Below are 14,144 nucleotides of genomic sequence, written 5' to 3'. Positions count from 1 at the left end.
CACTTTCAATTTTAATTTATGACATGGCATTCCCGAAGGAGTAATACTATTAAAAAATTCAATGGCAAAATTTTCCTTTTCAGCATCATCTGTTGAATCAATGGAATCATTACTCAAATATATGTGAAAATCTCCATCGAGTATATCCAAAATTTCTTCATTTACTTTTTGAACGTGTTCATTTTTGGACAAAGAATTGCATGTTTAGATATATTTTTAATATTATCTATAGATATGGTATTTCCAAAGGTAGCTTCAATAATAGATCCATTACAAATCATTTCACAGGGGATTTCAGTAATATCCATTCCTAAATGAAAACTGCTATTAAGTTTGCCATCTCCAAGATTTTTGTTTTGTTTGTAAATACATTTTATTGATTTTTTTTACAGAGAGGAAGGGAGAGAGAGTTAGAAACATTGATGAGAGAGAAACATCGATCAGCCGCCTCCTGAACATCTCCCACTGGGGATGTGCCCGCAACCCAGGTACACGCCCTTGACCGGAATCGAACCCAGGACCTTTCAGTCCGCAGGCCAATGCTCTATCCACTGAGCCAAACCAGTTTCGGCAGCCATCTCCAAGTTTTACTAACCATTCACTATAAGCAGAATCCTCTGATCTCATATTTGTTGTAAGAGACAACTTTCTGAAACATCCCCAAGCACTACAGTACTTTAAACTCGTTTGTTCTATGGCCAGTCGCATAGCATGTGTTACAATACTGAGACATTGTCGAAAATCCCCTCCAAGAAGGACAACTTTGCCACCAAATACAACATTCAAATCCATAATTTCTCTTTGTAATCTGCCTATGGCGTTTATAGCATGCCTGGATGCCATGGCACATTCATCAATAATGAGAAGTTGGGCCTTTTTAATCGTTTTAGCAACTTCATTGTTTATATTGAGTCTAGAAATTCAAGTTTCATTTAATGGAATTGGTCATTTATATTGGGAATGAAAGGTGCTTCCACTGAGAAGTAAATTTGCAGCAATTCCTGTAGACGCTGTGGGTAAAACAGTACCACCACGACTTCTAATATAATGTATTAAAACTTTATAAATATATCCCTCCATGCTCTGAGGGCTGTTTCCTGCCTCAAACCTCACCCTTACCGGAAACAGCTCAGGGAGGACGCAGCTGTTGATAAGAGGACCTAGGACTCATTGCGTCCATGTTCCAAGGGCAGGTTCCTGCCTGAAACCTCACCCTCGAGGGAAACAGCTCAGGGAAGGTGCTGCCGTTTCCAAGACGACCCCTGCAGAGGACTGACTTCCTTCCGGTTGGTCAAGCCTCGGTCGTGATGCGTTATACCCAGGGTTTTTATATAAATAGATTGATTTTTAGAGAGAGTTGAAGGGTGGGGGAAAGACACAGAGAAACGAAGTGAGAGAGAGACCGACTGGTTGCCTCCTGCATGTGCCCTGACGGGCTGGGGATGAGCTTGCAAGTAAGGTAAAAGAAACTATGACCCTTCAGTCTATGGGCCAACGCTCTAACCACTTAGCAAAGCAGTTAGGGCCAGGAAAGACCTTTTAAAATAGCCACAACACCTTGATTACACTCAATAAAATTAATAATCATTCCATAATATCCTTTATTACCTAGGCAACATTCAATGTTTCCAGTCAAAAATGTCATTTTAAACTTAATTGATTTGATTTTGGATGCAGATACAGTTCTCACATAAGGTTATTTTGATTAAAGCTTTTGTATTTTGTAGTAATACAACTTTCCCATTTTTTTCATGTTTTACATTTGCTCTTGAAATGAGGCCATGTGTCTTGGTAGCATACCCCACATTTGGATTTAGCTAATCTCTTTCTGTAGGTATTATTTAACACTAGAAGCCTGGTGCATGAAATTCGTGCATGGGTGGGATCCCTAGGCTTGGTGGGCGATCAGGGCTGATAAGGTTCCCCGCCTCCTCACCCCCTCCTCTGCCTGTGTCCACTGCCACCCACTCCTGGTTCCCCATCCCATCCTGGGGCCCAGCCCCGATTGGGTGATTGGGGGCTGTTGGCCAGGGGGAGGGGCTGACCGCCACCTCGGCGGGCGGGTGATGGACTGATCAGGGCCTGCTGGACGGGGAGGGACTGGGAGGTTGGCCGCCGGCCCCGAGGAAGGAGCTGGCCATCAGCCCCCCCTGAGAAAGGGGCTGCATATGCTACCACCCACCCCCAGTTCCCCATCCCAGCCCGTGGGCCTGGAGGTGGGGAGGGCCCAGAAGGTTGGCCTGCAGGCTCCAATGGCAATTGGGGCCTGTGGGCTGTGGGCAGCTCCTGGGTTGAGCATCTGCCCCCTGGTGGTCAGTGCGCGTAATAGTGACCAGTTCTGTCTCAATGGTCACTTAGGCTTTTATCTATATAGATGTGTTGTCCCAGAATTTCCTTTACATTGGGAGTCAGTTATTTGATTAAATAAGGCTTTTTCCCCCCAAGAATACTTGATAGGTGGTGCTCTTTCACAACATCAAGAAGAATGTAATACTTTGACTTTTAGCTATAAGATTGAAAAGTAGCTTCAGTCAGTGTCTATCTGATCAACCATTATAAAGTTTCCTGTCAGCTCCTCACTTAGTTTTAGCAGATGTCATTGATTGCTGCTTGTTAATTTCATTAGATGTTGCAGTGCTTTGATTTTCTAATTCTGTCATTCACACTGCTCTTATTAATCATGGTTCCTGTATAGGAAACAACTTACCCTGATGAGCTATTTGGTTATGCTAAAGTAGTTGTCCAGGAAAGGCAGACTAATCATTGTTTCCCTTTTGTAATCTTCAGAAAAATGAGTTGGTGTCATAACAGCCTCCAAAGGTGACCAATGTGATGGTAGTGCTTTGAACCATATGAGTTTTTATAACTTTGTATCCATTGATTCTTTCTGACCCTCACATTGTCTATCTGGAGTTCCCCTTTCTTTATTGTTGGCCCTGTGACATGTCCACAGGAGTCTTTGGTAGCTTCCTTGTTTTCATGGTAAGGTGTTCCACGAGTTCCATGTGTCCATCTCAAATTGAGCAACATTCTATAAAAAATCCAGAATTCTTGTAAAGTGTAAAGTGTAGATGAAAGGTGAGGAAAGACTGAGGAACTGCCACAATTTGGAGGAGACCAAAGAGAAGTGACAATATGCAGTATGGGAGCTTAAATTGGATCCTGGAGTACAAAGATGATATTAGTGGAAAAGCTGGTGAAAGACAAAAAAAATCTATTGCTTAATTTAAAAAGTTACATATCCTGTTTTAAGAAAACAGATGATATGTATTTTACTAGCTTATTTGATTTTAAGTTTGTATCTCTTATGCTGAAAATCTGAGTACTTAAAAATGAATGTAATTTGTACTTTATCCTATGATAGTGTGAATATACAAAATAAAATAGTTTCAAAATAATACCAACATTTACCCCAAAGAACAGGCCTGGTGAACTTTTTAAGATTTCTTGGTGAATTTTTAGACGCTTGTGTGCAAATTTTTATTGAGTTGTAATTCACATGCAACCGAGTTCATCCTTTTTAAGTATGCAATTCAGTGGCTTTTACTACATTCACAAAGTTGTGCCTCAGTCACCACTTAATTCCTGTTTGTCTGATTACTTTATTATTTAAAAGAAATGGGAAAACAGTAATTTTCATTCAATAAATATCTGATCCTTATACTGTTTTGTTGCAGAAAGTAGAGTCTATGATTTTAGAATGATGATAGCAGTTCTATCAACCAAATAATCAGTTTTCAAACAGTTTCATTAATTGTAGCAATTTCCTTGAACTGTAGAAATTCTGAAACTGTGGAATTGTCATTTCAGAAGACTTCTTCTTTTCTTGGCCTAAATGATCTGCCATTTTAGCATGACTGCAACATAGGGATACTTAAGTGATGTGCAACTGTCTGAACTCATAGCCAAACCTAGTTTCCACTGAAAGTCTAGAAGCTGGCCTTATCATCCTGCAGTGGCTTGCTAGATCTCTCTATGGCTAGTGTCCAGGGCTCCCATTCCCAATTTAGGTAGATGCTTCCTGGACCACCCTGCAGACACTCTCTTAAAATCACTTAGAATAATTCTCTGAAGTTACACCACTAACTTAATATATAAAGTTAGAGATTGATTTACATTTTTAAGGATTGCTTTGAGTGTTTAAAAAGACCTTAATAAATATTTAATTATGAAACATTCCTGGTATATGTGAAAAGAATTATTTAGAAACAGAGCTAAGAGAACTATATTCTTCCAAGTATTTAATAAGATTGGTAAAGCTTTTTCAGTGTAGCTTTGACATTGAGATGGGAAATGTACTGGTAGGATAGAGTCCACCAAACAGGAGGATTCCATCAGATGGGAAGAGGGCTTAATTTGATCTCTGCTTTTTCTTCTAAAGAGCGATGAAATCAAATCAGGGAAATGAAATTAAAGGTGTGTTGAGGCTGCCTCTGAACAGTCAAGTTTCCAAGCTGGTTTTTAGGCCAGAAAGTACTTTACTTTGGTGGTAAGTTTTTCCTCTTGTGTATTTTTCTTTGTAACCCAGAGGCCTGCTTTTTGGCCATACCAAGAAGCAATAGTTTATAGTTTTAAGTCTCAAAATAATTTTGGTCTCTTGAACAAGTAATGACAAAGTTGTTACTTACTTACTGGAAGGATCATCAGTAATTAACATCATCATCATCATACTTTCTTGTTGTTGTTAATCCTTGCCCAAGTATATTTTCCCATTGATTTTTAGGGAGTGGAAGAGAGAGGGAAAGACAGAAAGAACCATTGATGTGAGAGAAACATATCAATTGGTTGCCTCCTGCATGAGCCCGGACCAGGGCCCGGGCCAGGGAGGATCCTGCAACCAAGATACATACCCTTGACCAGAATTGAACCTGGGACCTTTTGTTTGGTCCGCAGGCCAGCGCTCTATCCTCTGAGCAAACTGGCTAGGGCATCATCATCATACTTTAACTCTTATTCTAGATTCAGACACTTGATAATAAAGTCTAATTTTAATGCTTTATATCTGTTGTACTGTTTGCAAGAGGGGACTATTAATAACCTTTTCTGTTGGCAGACTTGGTAGTTGTAGGACTCTCTTGAAAACCCGTATGCATGTAGGTAAGTAATTAAGAGCCATCGTGGTCGATGTGAACCTTCCTTGTTTATGGACAGGATACACGAGTCAGATCAGGATCACTATTTCTGTTGAACTGATATTCTGGCCTGGTTACCTTTGTAACCTTGTATTAAAGAACATTCAAACATACCAAAGTAGACAGGACCATATAATGATCCCCATACCCTTCTCCAGGAGGAGAAATGGTGAAGTCCCACATCTCTGCCCTATGTACTACTATGAGGAAAATTCTAGACATTGTGTTATTTCCCTGTAAATATTTCAACATGCAGGTCTAAAAGCCAGGGTCTCTTATTATTAAACATAATCATAATATCATTGTAACATCTAAGAAAATACAGTAATTCTTGAATGCCATCAAATATTCTATCAGTATTATTTCCCTGATTGTTGTTTTAATCAAAGCCAAAATTTGGTCATTGTGTGTCTTGTGTTGTCTTTCATGTGAAAAAAGCCAGGCTGCTTGTCTAGTAATTGCCCACTTTGCAGAACTCTGCTTGTGTTTACTGTAAGTTTGTAACAAGTTCATATCCTGGCTTCTGTTGTTTGTTTGGCAAGACTACTTCCTGTCTGGTGTGTTGCTGTTTCCATCAGCAGGACATGATTTCTGACTGCCTGAAAAAATATAGGATATCCTACCTAATAAAAGGGTAATATGCAAATTAACTGTCACTCTGACACAAAGATGGCAGTGCCCAGTCTCCTCAGGCCCGCCGGGAGTCCCCAGCCCTTTCAGCCTGCACTGATTACTATAGCAAGTGGACCGAGAAGGTTTTCAGCAAGTGTGAGAAGTGTGAGAAGCAAGCCTTGGCGGGATCGAGGGAGAGCCAGCAGGCTCAGGGCCGCTGCCGCCCAGGGAGGCCCTCGGAGTTCAGTTCTGAAACCACAGGCACCCGGTCCGGCGCAGGCTGGGAAGGCAGCTGCTACTGCCGCTCAGCGCTAGGTCCCTGGTTAAGGAAGCGGGTCCAAGTTGCAGCCATGAGGCCTGGCTGGGTTGTCTCACCCTGGACCATTGTGGCTGAGCCCTGGCAAGGGCGTCGAGCACTGTCTGCCATCGGGCCGCCTGCGGACACTGGTGGAGTGGGCGTGGATTGAACATTTTAATGAAAATGGGACGCCTGCGCCCCGCCCCACTGTGCGCCTGTCCCCGGTGAGGAGAAGGCAGCGGGATCGGGGGTGCAGCCTTGGGATCCCGTTAGGAGGCACCGGGGCTCAGGATGGGCTGGGAGCAACCTGCAGGCGCGCTTCTAGGAAGAGGTGCTGAACCGCCAGGACGCCGAGGGCCAGCTGCTGGAGGGTGCAGGCTGGGCTGAATTTCGTGCACTGGGCCATTAGTGTGTGTGTATGTGTGTGTATATATATGTCTGTGTATATGTATATACTAGGGGCCTGGTGCACAAAAATTTGTGCACTCGCGGGGGGGGGGGGCGTGGTTGTCCCTCAGCCCAGTCTGTGCCCTCTTGCAGTCTGGGACCCCTCAGGGGATGACCACCTGCTGGCTTAGGCCTGCTCCCTGGGGGATTGAGCCTAAGCTGGCAGTGAGACATCTCTCTGGCAGCCCGGGAGCCCTCAGGGGATGTCCACTTGCCAGCGGGGAGCAGGCCTAAGCTGCAGTCAGACATCCTTAGTGCTGCTGAGGAGGCGGAAGAGGCTCCCACCACCACCACTGTACTGGCAGCCATCAGCCTGGCTTGTGGCTGAGCAGAGCTCCCCCTGTGGGAGCGCACTGACCACCAGTGGGCAGCTCCTGCATTGAGCGTCTGGACCCTGGTGGTCCGTGTGTGTCATAGTGACCAGTCATTCCCAGTCTTTCTGCTATTAGGATCAATTTGCATATTACCCTTTTATTATGTAGGATAGAGGCCTGGGGCACGGGAGGGGGCTGGCTGGTTTGCCCTGAAGGGTGTCCCGGATTAGGGTGGGGGTCCCGCTAGGGTGCCTGGCCAGCCTGGGTGAGGGGCTGATGGCTGTCTTCAGGCTGGCCAAGCCTCCCCTGCTACGGAAGCTCCCAGCCTCTCCTTTTCTTCTTTTTTCTTTTTTTTTTTCCGGGATTTATTTACCTTCTATAATTGAAACTTTGTAGCCTGGAGTGGAGCTCAAAGCTGGCCAGTATGGGCCTCCTGCTCGCTCCAGCTCCATGGCCATGGCTGGCTGAAAGCAGGTATCTGGGGTTTATTTACCTTCTATAATTGAAACTTTGTTGCTTTGAGTGGAACTCAGAGCCCACCGCGGCAGCTGGGAAGCTTGGCTTCCTCCATCATTGGGGCAACCAAGCCAACTGCTTGTTCCAGCTCCCTGGCTGCCGGCCGCCATCTTGGTTGGGTTAATTTGCATATAGTCACTCTGATTGGCTGGTGGGCGTGGCTTAAGGCATAGTGAAGGTAAGGTCAATTTGCATGTTTGTCTTTTATTAGTGTAGATGTATATGTATATAAATATATATATCTTCTAGTTGTCCCTTCCCCCCCTTTGTTTTTCATATACTGTATCATGTTCAGCCAAACATTTTTTTTGAGAGTCTTGAAAGTGTAGAAGTTAATAATGATAAAAAGCATCTACAGTACTACCTTCTGTGACATATCAGTTGCATACCAATCTATGTCTTTATTTTCTGGATGCAACAGTTTTGTGAGAATTGATGTTGGTCTCTATTACAATTTAACGTATTTGTCCTTTATCCTACATTTCGGAAAACACTGACCTCTTGAAACGGATTTAACTTATTTCAAGCATTTCTTCTTTATGAGTAGTTTACACTTATATATCTATCTTACAGCATTTAAGGGATTTTGTACCTTTGTGAGTGATGATACACAGTGACAATTGGATGAGACTACCTTTGATCATCAGATTATTTCATTAACAAGGGTTTTGAGCATTAACCATAAACAGGTTATTGAGAGTAAGGAGCATCATTATAGAAACTAATAAGCTACATGGTTACCCAGGGAGACAAAACAGTTAGCTTTTAGATTTTTAAAAAAATATATTTTGCTGATTTTTCTACAGAGAGGAAGGGAGAGAGATAGTTAGAAACGTCGATGAGAGACATCAATCAGCTGCCTCCTGCACACCTCCTACTGGGGATGTGCCTGCAACCAAGGTACATGCTCTTGACCAGAATCAAACCTGGGACCTTTCAGTCCACAGGCTGATGCTCTATCTACTGAGCTTAACTGGTTAGGGCAGCTTTTAGATTTCTTTATCAAGCACTCAGAAGAGTCTAAAGATAACTGGGTTAAATCAAGGTCTTTATCTTGTTGTGAAGCAGAGAAGCCTGGAGTCAGACCTAGGTGTCCAGGAATCTTGGGTCTGACACTTATATAATACTAGGGGCCCGGTGCACGAAATTCGTGCACTGGGTGTGTGTGTTGGGGGGAGTGTCCCTCAGCCCAGCCTGCCCCCTCTCACATACTGGGAGCCCTCAGGCGTTGACCCCCATAACCCTCCAATCGCAGGATCAGCCCCTTGCCCAGGCCTGACGCCTCTAACAGAGGCGTCAGGCCTGGGCAGGGGACCCTCATTTCCCCCCATCACTGGTTCTGCCCCCAGACCAGGCCTGATGCCTCGGCCAGAGGCGTAGACACCCATCACCCTCCGATCGCCTAATCAGCCCCTTGCCCAGGCCTGACGCCTCCGCCAGAGGTGTCAGGCTTGGACAGGGGACCCCCATCTCCCCCTGATCACTGGCTCTGGCCCCCGCCCAGGCCTGAGGCCTCTGGCCCAGGAATCATGCCTGGGCAGGGGACCCCCATCTCCCTCTGATCGCTTGCTCCACTCCCCGCCCAGGCCTGATGCCTCAGCCAGAGGAGTTGACCCTCATCACCCTCCGATCACCAATCACCGGATCGGCCCCTTGACCAGGCCTGAGGCCTCTGGCAGAGGCGTCAGGCCTGGGCGGGGGACGCCCAGCTCCCCGTGGTTGCAGGCTCCGCCCCTGCCCAGGCCTAACACCTCTGGCCTAGACGTCCGGCCTGGGCAGCGGGGACCCACAGCTGCAGCGGCCCCGCGATCGTGGGCTCCGCTTTAGGCCCAGGCAAGGGACCCCTAGCTCCCGGGACTGCCAGCTTTGACCGTGCCCAGCTCCCATCGCTGGCTCCACCCCTACTTCCTGCTATCACTGGCCAGGGCGGCAAAGGCACCTGATTCTCCGATCATGGCTGGGGGGCAGGGCAAAGGCGGCCCCAGGGCCGCCTTTGCCCTGCCCCCCAGCTCTTAGCTCCCCCCTGGGTTTCCGATCACTGTCAGTGGCAGGGAGCTTCTTCCTGCTTTCCCTTTCGCCTCCCTGCATTGTGCCTACATATGCAAATTAACCGCCATCTTGTTGGCAGTTAACTGCCAATCTTAGTTGGCAGTTAATTTGCATATAGCCCTGATTAGCCAATGAAAAGGGTATCGTCGTACGCCAATTACCATTTTTCTCTTTTATTAGATAGGATAATACGAAGGCCTAAAAACCACCATCTCTTCAAAACCGGAGTTACTTTGTAAGACGTGGGAAAATCAGGAGGTGTTACGTGTGAAGTTGAGCCAGTGCTTTATGGCAGAGACCCCTTTACACTGTGGTTCAGAGTTGTGAAGGGGTTCCTTTTAACCAATTATTGCTTATTTCTTCTGACAACTGGTCCTGGACGAAAGGAAATTAATGGGGCTGATCAAAAATGATATATATAAATTGGGGAGTCATCAAATTCCAAGGTGGAGTTCTATTAATTTTGTAATTTTCTGTTTTAGAAATATGAGTTCTGGGCATGAGTGGGTTTATATGCTTTGACACATAGTTTTTAAGTCTTAAAACATTATTGTCACCAAATTATTGTGAAGAAGAAACTTATTTAAAAAAAACTAAGGTGTTTCTTGAATAAGTATGGTGTAAATTATTGGCAGATTTCTCTCAACTACTTAAACTCCAGAGGGATAAACATATCCTGGAAAACTTGAGGATTTTAAGACTTCAGAATCAGTTATACTCTGTACTTCAAGTTACCAATTTACTATCTTTGTCATTTTACAGCATCCTACAGTTAACATTAAACTTCTCCCGGTGGAGCCACAAAGTAAACAGCTCATGACTTCTGATCAGGACACTAAGGTTGTGGCTGAACCGCAGGGCCAGCGAGTCCAGGAAGGGAAAGACAGCGATCATCTGGTGAGTGCATACCTGAGGCCAGGATGGGCCTGTGCATCTCCCTTTCTTCTGATAACAGATTTTTACTTGCAGTAAATTTATGGGTAGCTTAGTAGAGAAAACTTAAGTATAGGAGGTAGAGAAAACAAATGGCAATTAATACTTCTAGATATTAAAGCCTTGGATTTTAACTTTAAAAAAAAATTTATTGACTTTTAGAGAGAGAGAGAGAGAGATATCACTTTATTGTTTCACTTATTTATGCATTCATTGGTTGATTCTTGTGTGTCCTAAGGATGGAACCCACAACCTTGACATTATCAGGAGGACGCTCTAACCAACTGAGCTACTTGGCCAGGCCAAAGCCTTGGATATTAAATCACCAAGAAAACACAGTGATTTATAAATACTTTTATAACATTATAGCCATTGCAGTGGTATGTAGTTAAAGATTAATTAGAATTATAACATAAAATTTTTATTTTGACTGCTTTCGTTAATTGTAAGATTTGATCATGTCAAGCAGTAATATTTAAAGTTTCTAAATGGCTTTGGGAAAAGTAGCTTTTCTTAATTTTCCCTATTGAAACTACTTTAGTAAAGTAAAGGATTTTTACTTTATTGTGTAGAGTCAGAATTTCAACATTTAAAATTTTAAGGCTCCTATGTTGCTCTGAATATCTCCCTGAATTTTCTTTGTCATGTAAAAATGTGTTTTTCTCAGTGGGTTTTGTTGTGCTCAATTACTGTGGTTTGAAAATATGTTTCTTTACATTGTAGTGATGGTATGTTTGATGTTTTCAATTTTGTAGATGAATGGTCCCATATCTCAAACCACTTCTCAGACAAGCTCCATCCCAGCTTTGAGTCAGGTAATTTAGTCCTGAGATATATCACGTTGGCGGCTCACAGATATTGCCTTATAACAAATATTTATTGTAAACTAATTAGAAAATATTGATGTTTTCCAATGGCGCAGGGAGCACCCATCTGGGTATAGTACATGTTAGTGCTGTATGTCCTCTACTGGCTTCTCTGTGTGTTAAATGTATAGTTCCATAGTGCCTTGTGCATTAATTTGATGTCATATATTCATTAAGGTGTTTTTAAAGGATCACTGATAATCTGTTATCCTAGTATATAAAAAGCCAGTGGCTGTCACGACCGAAACAACCAGATGGACAACCAAACAGCAGGCTGTGTGGGGCGACCAGGCCGGCACGGGGGGGACAGTTGGGGGCGACCAGGCCGGCTTGGGAGAGGGGGCAGTGAGGGTCGACCAGGCCAATAGAGGGGGCAGTTAGAGGCGATCAGGCCAGCGGGGGGCAGTAAGGGGCAACCAGGCTGGTGGCAGGGCAGTTAGGGTCAACCAGGCTGGCGGGGGGGGGGGGGGCAGTTGGGGATGACCAGGCTGGTGGGGGGGCAGTTGGAGGAGATCAGGCCGGCGGGGGGGCAGTTGGGGGTTGATCAGGCTGGCGGGGCAATCAGGCAGGAAGGCAAGAGAGCCATTAGGAGCCAGCAGTTCCGGATTGTGAGAGGGATGTCCGACTGCCAGTTTAGGCCCCATCCCTGGGATCGGGTCTAAACTGGCAGTCAGACATCCCCCGAGGGGTCCCAGATTGGAGTGGGTGCAGGCTGGGCTAAGGGCACCCCCCCTCCCCCGTGCATGAATTTTGTGCACCTGGTCTCTAGTGTGTTTATAATTAACTTTACGTATTGATATCCTGTACTTTTTAAAGCACACGAGTAAGCTTTTAGTATAAGAAAATTGGTTCAGAAAAAATATTCCTGAGAAATGTCCAAAATTTTACTGCCTATGTTTTTTTTTTCTAGGATTTTTATCATTTTGAGTTTAACATTCAAGTCTTTAATCCATTTTGAGTTTATTCTTGCGTATGGTGTAAAAAGGTGGTCTAGTTTAATTTTTCTTGCACATATCTGTCCAATTTTTTAACACCATTTAAATAGACAATCTTTAGTCCATTGTGTGTTTTTTGCCTCCTTTGTCAAATATTAATTATATATATATATATATATGGCTAATATGCAAAATGTCCCCTTGGGAGTTCAACTGGAGACTAGGAGTTCTATCACTCGCTATGACATGCACTTATCACCAGAGGGGTAGTGTGGAGTGAAGGAAGGCTCCCGCCAGCAGCCACGGAAGGAAGGCCCTGGCTGGCAGACAGCAACCAACCAGCAGCCAGAAGGCCCTGATCGGCCCTGATAGCCGGCCAGGCCTACGGTCCCTACCCGTGAATGAATTTTGTGCACCGGGCCTCTAGTTAACTGTAATGGCATGGGCTTATTTCTGGGATCTCTCTCTCTCTCTCTCTCTCTCTCTCTCTCTCTCTCTCTCTCTCTCTCGGTTAGTCTTCACCCAAGGATATTTTTCCATTGATTTTTATTTTTATTTATTTATTTTTTGTGTGTGTGGTTTTTTTTTTTAATTTATTTTTTATTTTTTATTTTTATTTTTTTTAATTAAATCAATATTGTTCAGATTATTACATTTGTTCCTCTTTTTCCCCCCCATAACTCCCCTCCTCCCAGTTCCCCCCCCCACCCTCCGCCCTCACTCCCCACCCACTGTCCTCATCCATAGGTGCACAATTTTTGTCCAGTCTCTTCCCGAATCTCCCACACCCCTTTCCCCCCCAAGAATAGTCAGTCCATTCCCTTTCTATGTCCCTGATTCTATTATGATCACCAGATTATTTATTCACTTGATTCTTAGATTCACTTGTTGATAGATGCATATTTGTTGTTCATAATTTGTATCTTTACCTTTTTCTTCTTCTTCCTCTTCTTAAAGGATACCTTTCAGCATTTCATATAATACTGGTTTGGTGGTGATGAACTCCTTTAGCTTTTCCTTATCTGTGAAGCTCTTTATCTGACCTTCAGTTCTGAATGACAGCTTTGCTGGATAAAGTAATCTTGGTTGTAGGTTCTTGGTATTCATCACTTTGAATATTTCTTGCCATTCCCTTCAGGCCTGCAAAGTTTCTGTTGAGAAATCAGCTGACAGTCGTATGGGTCTTCCCTTGTAGATAACTGACTTTCTTTCTCTTGCTGCTTTTAGGATTTTCTCTTTGTCTTTTGCTCTTGGCATTTTAATTATGATGTGTCTTGGTGTGGTCCTCTTTGGATTCCTTTTGTTTGGGGTTCTCTGCGCTTCCTGGACCTGTAAGTCTATTTCTTTCACCAGGTGGGGGAAGTTTTCTGTCATTATTTCTTCAAATAGGTTTTCAATGTCTTGCTCTCTCTCATCTTCTGGCACCCCTATAATTCTGATGTTGGTACGCTTGAATCTGTCCCAGAGGCTCCTTACACTACCTTCGTATTTTCGGATTCTTTTTTCATTTTTCTTTTCTGGTTGGGTGTTTTTTGCTTCTTCGCATTTCAAATCTTTGCCTTGATTCTTGCGCTCCTCTGGTCTGCTGTTGGGAGTCTGTATAGTATTCGTTATTTCAGTCCGTGTATGCTTAATTTCTAGTTGGTTCTTTATCATAACATCGAGGGTCTCATTACATTTCTTGAGGATCTCACTACATTTATCGACGGCTTCTAGACAGTTCTTAAGAGACCTTAAAAGTGTGGTTCTGAACTCAATATCCTCCATTGACAGTTCTGTCCTGTTTCTTTGTCTCCACATTTTTTATGCTTTCTTGGTGCACCCCCTAGTGGTCTTTGTGCGCAGTCTTGTTGTAGTTAAGCCTTGATTGTTGTCAGCAATACCGGGGGGGGGGGTGATTTGACCTCCAGGCTAACTGGCTATGAGAGTCTGCTGTGTCTGCAGTGGGAGAGCTTCTGTGCTGGATCTCTAGGGCGGTGCTAATTTAGCGTTTGCCTGAGGCTATCTGGCAAATGGCTCTGCGCAGGGCTTGGGCGGGGCGG

The 14,144-nt window shown here is 44.2% G+C and overlaps 1 protein-coding gene and 1 pseudogene across 10 annotated transcripts in view; one reads left to right on the top strand and one right to left on the bottom strand.

Annotated features, from left to right (window-relative positions):
- The window catches only part of LARP4B (La ribonucleoprotein 4B), a 104,973-nt gene that overhangs the window by 32,554 nt on the left and 58,275 nt on the right, over positions 1-14,144 (top strand). For all 10 annotated transcript variants that reach the window (XM_059662898.1, XM_059662900.1, XM_059662887.1 and 7 more), the window contains 2 exons: positions 10,131-10,265; positions 11,057-11,116. In XM_059662898.1, the coding sequence (XP_059518881.1) occupies positions 10,185-10,265; positions 11,057-11,116 (141 nt within the window). In that variant the 5' untranslated portion in view covers positions 10,131-10,184. The remainder of the gene's footprint in view (positions 1-10,130; positions 10,266-11,056; positions 11,117-14,144) is intronic.
- On the bottom strand, positions 3,738-4,669 carry LOC132237026 (COMM domain-containing protein 6-like; annotated as a pseudogene).

This window comes from Myotis daubentonii, chromosome 1 (assembly GCF_963259705.1).
Source record: "Myotis daubentonii chromosome 1, mMyoDau2.1, whole genome shotgun sequence".
Classification (NCBI taxonomy): Eukaryota; Metazoa; Chordata; class Mammalia; order Chiroptera; family Vespertilionidae; genus Myotis; species Myotis daubentonii.
Note: the sequence above shows the minus strand (reverse complement) of the source record. Positions and strands in the feature narration are given on the sequence as shown.